Consider the following 9,580-nt stretch of genomic DNA (forward strand, 5'->3'; position numbering starts at 1 on the left):
TCAAATTCTTACCAAAAATAGTTTCAGAATTTCATCTCAATCAATCCATTGTCTTCTAGTGTTTTTTCCAAAGCCTCATTCTCATCCTGGAGAAGCAAGCTCTTCATACTCTGGATTGTAAGCATGCTTTGGCTTTCTACTAGCAAAGGACTAAGCCACAGATATCTTCTCCTCAACTTTTTGTCTCCTTTGATCCAAACAAGTTGAGACATCCAGTTTCCAAGTGAACCATTTCCAACTGGTTGGCTGCTTGCATCTCTTTCTCCTATGCTCAGGCTGGACTGCATTTAGAGGGTCACGTCGCAGCCCATAAAGTTAGAGCCCTAGCGGCATCTGTAGTTTTCCTTAGATCTACTCCTATAGAGGAAATCTGCAAAGCTACCACTTGGTCCTCAGTTCATACCTCTCATTATTGTCTGGATTCTTTTTCCAGACAGGATGGCCACTTTGGTCAGGCAATATTACAAAATGTATTCTCCTGAATTGCCAACACTCCCACCATCCCATATGTTGAGAATATGCTGCCTGCTTGTCCTGGGATAACGCACATTTACTTACCGTAACAGGTGTTATCTAGGGAGAGCAGGCAGATATTCTCACAACCCACCCACCTCCCCTGGTTGGTTTCTTAACTAGCTATCTGAACTGCCCTACGTCGGGCAGGAAGGCATTCGCGCATGCGCGGTGTGGCAGTTGCGAACTTTCTATAAGTTCTTCAAGCAAGTCTGCTTGCGAAGCTGTCCACATCGGGGCTCCGTGAATGACATCACCCATATGTTGAGTATCTGCCTACTGTCCCTGGATAACACCTGTTACAGTAAGTAACTGTGCTTTCTGTACTTGTTTCCAGCTCTATCAGAACCAAGATTTGAGATCTTGTACCATGAGTATACATTCCCAATGACTGTGGGTTTTTCTCCTACTTATCTCTGTCATTGGACTCTGCTCAGTCAGGAACCTGTAATCCTGAGTGCTACATCTTAACATCTTGCCATTTGATGTTGACATATAATTGCCACACCCACCTCCTCCCGGAATGGAATGATTTATCATGGCTGTTTCATCAAGGCCGTGATGAATTGTCCTGTCCATGACAGCCATAATTGTGGCTTTCCTCATGCCAGTGCCTCCTCTTCTCTGCTCCCCCCCTCCACTGGTGCCTCTCTCCTCTTCTCTGCTTCCCCCTCCCACTGGCGCCTCTCTTCTTCACTGCTCCCCCCCCCCCCCACTGGTGCCTCTTTGCTCCCCACTCTTGGTGGGTGTGGGAGGATATGGGGTGGCCTCAAGAGGTCAAGTGCTGCCGTGGCCGATTCAGTGATGAAACAGCCATGCTGAATTGGCCACAATGAATCAGCTGTGGTGAATCGTCCTAGACCCCCCTTTCCAGGCAGCATTCCCAGTTCTGGTTGGCACAGGAAGCAGAAACCTGCTCTGAAATTTAAATTTGTTTCTCTGCATCGTACAACATTTGCTGCAAGGAAGCAGACCTGTGGTCTTGGTCTTTAATAGGAAAGGCAAAAATCTCAAAATGCATATTTAACCTCTAAGGCAGCAGGGTGCTCTTTTTGTCCCTTTTTCCAGCCAGATGCTGTGTGGGGTTTTCTTGCCTTTTTCTAATACATTGGAGTATTGCAGAATGATAAGGATTAGATCGCACTGGTATGGAGTAAGAAAGTTAGAAAATGCTATCTGAGGACCACTGACAGTTGTTCAATCTTGGTTGAACAAGCTTCATAGTTGATGTAAGGCCTTTGCCAGGTGATGGACTTGCCCTGTCTAAGGAGGCACGTGGGTGCCAGGGTTTCAGTAACACAGGCAGTTGTACGGATGGATCTGATAAGTAGCCGGTGAAGCTGGGTGGTGTTTAAGGTTTGAGAGATGTCTGAAGATGGTCATATCTCCTTACATGCCCCCTTTCCTTTTTCTTTTCATGTTATGAAGAAGACGAAGGAGGATCTGCACCACTGTGAGTATTCCTTCAGTACCTAGGGGAGCCCTACCAGGGAGTAATTTCCAGGAGGTTTATACCATAGGAGTTGGTGACAGGTTAGAGAGAGCAGATGGGAGTGAGGATGGTGATGAAGGGTGTTGCTGTGGTTGGTGGGAAGGAGATGGTCTTTCATGGCAGGTGTGTTGAGGGTGGTGATTGGCACCCTTGGACATTGTGTTGAGAGATGGGGAAGATGTCTCTTTGCGTAACCTTTACACTCTTAACCATAGGAATAGCAATACAAGCATGAACCACAAGGAAAATATTCGTCAGAGAAACTCCAACTGAGTAGCCCCAGAATGGTGAGTAAAAACCACTTGACCTAGAAAATAACATTTACCCCCACTACCTCCCATGATCTGGTATTTTTTTATTATTTTTTTTTATTTCAAAATTCTTACCCAGTGTTTTCTTTCTCCTCTTCCAGGTGGTCTACAGCTAGAAGCATGAACAAATGTCTGACAACTTTCCTTTTCTCCATATCCCCATCCCCTCATCCACCTTCATCCACAATTTGTTTGGAAAGTAGTGGCCAAAAATCCTGTCACCTAAGTGGAAATGAGATTTGTTTACTCTTCCCCTGGCTTTGCTGGGATTTGGTGTGTTTGAGCCGCTTTGCTGTTTCTCGCTCCTGGCTCAAGTGTGGTCAATCACTGGTAGTATTTGTCCTCATGTAACATGAACTCCAGACATATTCTGCATCCTGCAGTTTCTGGCTCTTAGCTTTGTGTGACAGGCATGACTAGCAGCTCACAGTTTTTAACTTGAACACTAGCTATCCAGCTTCCCCTGGCTATGACCTTTCAAAGGAGATCTGAGCCCAGCCTGATCTTACAGAGGAATCTAGATGGAGTAACATCTCAAATCCTGAGTCTGCTGGGGGTCAGGTGGCATCTTTTAAGAACAGAGTCTGGGAGAGCAGCCTTGGTGGTATCAGTGATGCGTGAATGTCTGTTCTGTAACAGGTATAGTACTGAGCCATCTTGGCTCATTTCCCCCTCTCGGCCTTTCACTTGCCATCACATGCAGCTAAAGCCAAGGCTATAGAGCCGAGGATGCAGAAGAGAACCTTATAGGCATGTTTAGTTTGTGAGGTGGGGACGCAGTCTCCATTCTGTCTGCTGTGAATATCACCTTCACTTGTGTGTTTTGGAGATTTGTGCTCTGTAGTGTTGTTGAATTAATGCAGATTCACCTGTCTGATCACATACACAATAAAGAAAACATTTCCATTTTCTGAGGTTTGATAAACTGAGCAATTCTGTGGGTGTTCTTTCATTATTATTAATTCTATAGCTCTACCAGATGCACGCAGCACTGTACAGAGTCGCAAAGAAGAAGAAAACAGTCCCTGCTCGAAAGAGCTTACAATCTAAACAGCCAAGACAGACAAACAGGATGTCATAGATACAGTTAAGGGGAACGGTTAATCAGCTGGCTGTGATGGAGGGCAGAGGAATAGGGTTAAGGATTGAAGGCTATATCAAAAAGGCGGGGTTTCAGTCTGCTTTTAAACACGGGAAGGGGGATCGACAGGCAAACTCGGATAATTTATTCCAGGCATAGGGGGCAGCTAGATGAAAGGAGTGAAGTCTGGAATTGGCAGTGGAGGAGAAGGGTACAGCTAAGATCAGCTTGTCTGTGGAACGGAGTTCTCTGGGAGGTGTATAAGGAGAGAGAAGCGAAGAGAGATATTGAGGGGCAGAATGAGCTCACTTGTAGGTCAGCAATAAGATCTTAAACTGTATGCAATGGCAGATAGAGAGCCAGTGGAGGGACTTAAGGAGAGGGGTGACGTGAGCGTTGCGAGGTTGGTAGAAGATGAGTCGTGCAGCAGATTGCAAGGAGGAAAGGGATTTGTAGGTACTCTGAGGGCCGCAGAAAAAATAGTTAATATCTTATTAAAGAAATGACAACTTTGCATGAGGTAAAACTCTTTATAGTTTATAAATCTTTCCTTTAACAGTTAAAGGAAAGATTTATAAACTATAAAGAGTTTTACCTCATGCAAAATTGCCATTAACTATTTTTTCTGCGGCCCTCCAAGTACCCTATTTTTTCTGCAGCCCTCACATTTAAAGTTTAATATCTTTCCTTTCTCAAAACTGACACATTTCAATCACTATATTGAAAATAAAATCATTTTCCCTACCTTTGTTGTCTTGTGACTTTATTTTTCTGTGCATTTAACTATGTTTCCAGGGTCTTCTTGTCCTTTGACTGGTTTTCTCTCCGTCTTCACTTTCTGCCTTGCATCCATCTTTGGCATTAACTTAATATTCAATTTTTCTGCTTTCTTTTCAAAATCTACATTTCCATGTCTTACCTTCTCTTCTGTCCCTATTTCCATGGTCAGACATCTCTTTCTTTCCTTTCTCTCCCTCCCTCTTTCCTTCCTTTCTCCTGGTCTGGCATCTATCTCCTCCCTCCCCCAACTTTTTATTTCTTTCACCCTGCCCCCTTCTTTCTTTCTCTCTCTATCCATGCCCCCATTCTTTCTATATGTCTGTCTTTCTCTCTCTCTCCGTGCCCTTTCTTTCTTTTTTTCTTTCTCCATGCATGCCCTTTCTTTGTCTTTCTCCATGCCCCTTTCTGTCTGTGTCCCGTTTCTCTTCTTTCTTTCTGTCTCCCTGTCCCCCCTTTCTTTCTTTACTTCTCCCTGCCCTCCCCCAAGCCACCACCATTGGGGAACAGGCTGCCACCGCCGCAATCAGGTAACAGGCTGCCACCACCGCAATCGGGGAACAGGCCAGCGCCGAGGTCTTAACTCTCCCTGCTTATCTTCCCCAGCGCGGGGCCGACTAATTCAAGCCACCCGACGTCAATTCTAATGTCGGGGAGGAACTTCCGGGCCAGCCAGGCTGCGATTGGATGGCCCGGAACTTCCTCCCCAACGTTAGAATTGACGTTGGGTGGCGAGAATTGGTCAACTCCGAGCTGGGGAAGATATGTAGGGAGAGCTAAGACCTCGGGCGCTGGCCTGTTCCCCAATTGCGGAGGCTTGGGGGAGGGCAGTGGGAAGGGAAGCAGATTGAGGACCCCTGCTTTAGGCGAGGACAGATCGTGGGCCGCAAAATAGTCCCTGGGGGGCCACATGCGGCCCGCGGGCCACGTGTTTGAGACCGCTGAGTTAGAAGTAGATTGCAGTAATCTAAGCGTGAGGTTACGAGAGCGTAGGTCTGGGTAGTGTGGTGCTATTTGGAAGGATGCCTCTGGCTTTCTAATTTTACCCTGTGGAAATGCTTGCTCCCCCTTGCTACTGTAGTGAAGTCACAACACACATCTCGGAGCAGCATTGCACACCATGTCGTGTGAGTATCCTTGAGAAGGTCATCGTGACTCATGAACTGCTTCAGATGTGCCATAAGGGCTTTATTTAGTTCTGAATGTTTTTTTTTCAGATACAAGAACCCTCTTGAGGTGACAGGGTCTCTGGTTGAAGTTATCAGTGTCTCTTCCAGCCATGGCCCTTAAATGGAGGAGAGCTGGACAGCTGAGGGGGAGAGGCGATCATCTGCTGGGTAGTGTTGAAAAGTCCTATCCTAACTGGCACATGCTGGGTCAGGCCAAAGGTCTAAGCCCAACTTCTCTGACAGTCCAAGTGCCTTGCAGGTTATTAAAGGAATTGATCCATTCCTTGCTCTTACCCAGAGATGGGCAGTGGCTTTCTCAAGCAGACATGGCTAATAATGGAACTGACGATTCAACCCCTCCTTAATTGCATTTACTTAAGTGCCTTGACTACATCTTCCAACGGTAAAATCCATAGCTTGTATACTAGTAGGGAAAAATCTTTTTGTTTTTAAAAGCGGTATCTGCTAGTTTCATGGATTGTCCTGTCGTCTTTTTGAAAGGTTAAACAGACATTTTATTATGTTCTAGACTTGTCATATCCTCTCTGTTCCAAGCAGAAGCCCCCTAACCTGTTTAGTCTTAAAAGGGGTAGCTTAGCTCCTCTCTGATCACTTCAATTGCTCTTGAAAGGGGATAGATTCCGTACAAATGTAAGAAAGTTCTTCACCCAGAGAGTGGTGGAAAACTGGAACGCTCTTCCAGAGTCTGTCATAGGGGGAAAACACCCTCCAGGGATTCAAGACAAAGTTAGACAAATTTCTGCTAAACAAGGATGTACGCTGGTAGGGCTAGTCTCAGTCAGGGTGCGGGTCTTTGACCAGAGGGCCGCCGCGTATGCAGACTGCTGGACATGATGGATCACTGGTCTGACCCAGCAGCGGCAATTCTTATGTTCTCTGTATCTTTTTCTGCTAAAATGCTCCCCTTCCTGTACCACTTTCAGTTTTTCCTCCCTTTAGCCTTGTAAGCAAGAGTCTTTAATAACAAAGCTTGTGGTGAGTTATCTCTTTTAAGATGTTGGACTTGTTCCAAGTTACTATACATACACCAATATCCATACTTGTGCATAGCATACTGTGTTTGGGTGAGACAGCTATGTCAAGGTCTCACATTGAGCATTTTTATGAAGAAGCTGAGAAAGCATTTGTCAATATTAAAAGTGATATAAACAGGCTCCTGTCTCCTTAAATCGCACTTAACCAGGCAGTACTAGCAAATCTCAGCACAACCTGGCCGTCTTTAATCCAGGCAGGGGCTGGAGGTTATGCCAGATGCCTTTGTGTGCAGTCCTGTCTGCCTGCTTAGCTATGTGGGTACCAGCATTGAATATTAGCCAGCACCCACATAACTTCTGGGCCCTTCCTGTCACAGCATGCCAAGACCAACTTCTAAAATCTCAGTAGACTCCTCCGAGTCTACCTTTACCACTGGACCACCAAAATTAAGCAGGGACTTACTTTACAGCCAGCAGCCATCTTGTACCCAGACATGGCCCAGCATGGAGTAGGTGGAGCTAATTTAACTAGTGATGGTCAACACTTAGCTGACTGTAGCCAGCTGGCTAGCAGGAGAACTAACATTTCCTTTAAGTGTGGAGTAACATGATCAAATTTCTTTGCACTCTTGGAGTCCAATGAACATTATTTTGAAGTACTTGAAAATGTTTAATACCAATTATGCACAATCCTTGGAAAAGAGCATTCCAGTAATCTGTATGGCTCAGTTAAGGCTTTCCATTTTTCATTATTTCCCTAGTCCTTACCTGTTTCCTTCCCCGGCTTCCTATTCTACTCTTTAACCCACATTCTAGTTTCTCATTGCCACTCTGCACTCATCCACTTTTCAGTTCAATTTATCTTTCTGCCTTTTTTCCTCCCCAGCTCCAGAACCTTCCCTGTTGCTCATCTTTCCATATCTGTCTCCTTTCTTATAGTTTACCCCATCTACCCACACTTTCATTCCTTTTTTTCCCACCCTTTTTCACTTTCAAAGGCTTACCTCCTGTATAATTTTGTTCATTTACCTTCCAACATCACCCTAAACCTTTTCAGGTCCTTCAAACTGTCTCCCCTCCTTATTTATTTGCATTTAGTCTCTCAGCCCTCACTTGATCACCTAGTTATAAGACCATAAGAATTGCCGCTGCTGGGTCAGACCAATGGTCCATCCTGCCCAGCAGTCTGCTCATGCAGTGGCCCCAAGATCAAGACCTGTGCTCCAAATGAGTCCAGTCTCACCAGTTTAGCATGAACTTGTCTAACTTTGTCTTGAAACCCTGGAGGGTGTTTTCTCCTATAACAGAGTGTTCAGTTTTCTACCACTCTCTGGGTGAAGAAGAACTTCCTTATGTTTGTACGGAATCTATCCCCTTTTAACTTTAGAGAGTGCCCTCTCGTTCTCACTGCCTTGGAGAGGGTGAACAACCTGTCTTTATCTACTATGTCTATTCCCTTCAGTATCTTGAATGTTTCGATCATGTCCCCTCTGTCTCCTCTTTTCAAGGGAGAAGAGGTCCAGTTTCTCTAATCTCTTGCTGTACAGCAACTCCTCCATCCCCTTAACCATTTTAGTCGCTCTTCTCTGGACCCTTTTGAGTAGTACCATGTCCTTCTTCATGTCCCTTTTGACCACTCTATCCCAGCTCAGTGTTAGTACCCATTATCCTCCCATCTAATCCAAGTCCTCCTTTTCTATCCTATTCAGCCCTTGAATCATCACAACCCCACCCAAAATCTGAGGTTCCACTATCTAGCCATTTTTAGGCTCTTCTGATTTCATACATGGTCTTGGAGTCTGTCAGTCTTGCTCTCTTGTTTCTCCAGTTCTGCCTTCTGTTATTTAAGCCTCCATTTGCCTTGCCTACCCTATATATGTCTCTCTTCCCTAGCTGTTTCCCCTCCATATGCCCTTGTTTCTTCTCCATGGTGTCTGCTGTCCTCTGCCTTGCACTAGCATCAGCTTCTGCCATCTCTTAACCCTAGGGTTGCCATATGCACGTGCCAGTAGATTGATGACCGCAGTAGTGCACCTAGTATATTTGACACCCCCCCACCCCTATATGAAAAATGTATTTTTAGTAATAATCCATGCGTCACACAGCACAAGGGTGTACCTAGGAAAAAACAGCATCTTAAACACTGCAGTGCGCACTAGAACATCAATACACACATTATAAAACTAAACAAGCCCTCTCATTGCAGACTTTCATTTGAAAGGAAAGTCTGCAATGAGAGGGCATAGGATGAAGTTAAGAGGTGATAGGCTCTGGAGTAATCTAAGAAAATACTTTTTTACAAAAAGGGTGGTAGATACATAGAACAGTCTCCCAGAAGAGATGGTGGAGACAGAGACTGTGTCTGAATTCAAAAGGGCCTGCGATAGGCATGTGGGATCTCTGAGAGAGTAAGAGATAATGGTTACTGCAGATGGGCAGACTACATGGGCCATTTGGCCTTTATCTGCCATCATGTTTCTAGTACAGATTGATCTTGCAGTGTCAATGCTAACAGAAGACCATGTATGGAATAAGTAATCGCAAACTAAAATTTTAAAAAATGTAGACAAAAATTAAACTGAACTGCCATGAAGCCAGACTCTGCTTACAGTGCAACACCACTGAAATAGTGATGCATGTCCCCTAATACTGTGCTAAATATAAAGATAGCAGATGTAGATTTGTTTTTGTCATTTTATTTCAATTTGTGATTTATAAAGAGGCAATTGGAAAAAAAAAAACCCAAAAATAAAATAATTGGACTAATAAATTTCTCAAATAGCTTTCAGAGGCCAAAATCTCCTTACTTAGATGAGTACAGCATACTGCAGTTATTATGTCCTGACCTGAAAAGGGGGGATTATGGTCTCTGAAAGTTAGTCAAAAATATATTAAAATTAGTCCAATACAAAGATGCGACATTGCTGCACTGGTTCCCTTGTGGGATGGGTACTTCTCTCCTTTCTCCTCCAGGACAGGCTCCTACTTTTAAGCATCGAGCTGCCGGTAATTAGGCAGCTGAATATTCTTCCTTTGGCAGCTGCTTTCCCTCAACATCAACTTCCTGTCCCTGCCGAGGCAAAGTTTAAGGCAGCATGTTACATAGTAATATAGTAAATAATGGCAGATAATGATCCAATTTGTCCATCCAGTCTGCCTAAATATATATTTATTTAATTTAAATTGTTATTTTTCTTAGATATGTCTGGGCCAGAAATCCAGAGCTCTGCCCGCTACTGTGC

General features: G+C 44.6%; 1 protein-coding gene across 1 annotated transcript in view; it reads left to right on the forward strand.

Annotated features, from left to right (window-relative positions):
• BSG (basigin (Ok blood group)) overlaps nt 1-3,245 on the forward strand; it is a 43,484-nt gene extending 40,239 nt beyond the window's left edge. Inside the window, 3 exon segments of the mRNA XM_033955991.1 lie at nt 1,942-1,966; nt 2,221-2,292; nt 2,418-3,245. Coding sequence (XP_033811882.1) covers nt 1,942-1,966; nt 2,221-2,278 — 83 coding nt within the window. The 3' untranslated portion in view covers nt 2,279-2,292; nt 2,418-3,245.
• The last annotated feature ends 6,335 nt before the right edge of the window (nt 3,246-9,580 follow it).

The sequence above is a fragment of the Geotrypetes seraphini genome, chromosome 8 (genome assembly GCF_902459505.1).
Source record: "Geotrypetes seraphini chromosome 8, aGeoSer1.1, whole genome shotgun sequence".
In the NCBI taxonomy this organism is placed as follows: Eukaryota; Metazoa; Chordata; class Amphibia; order Gymnophiona; family Dermophiidae; genus Geotrypetes; species Geotrypetes seraphini.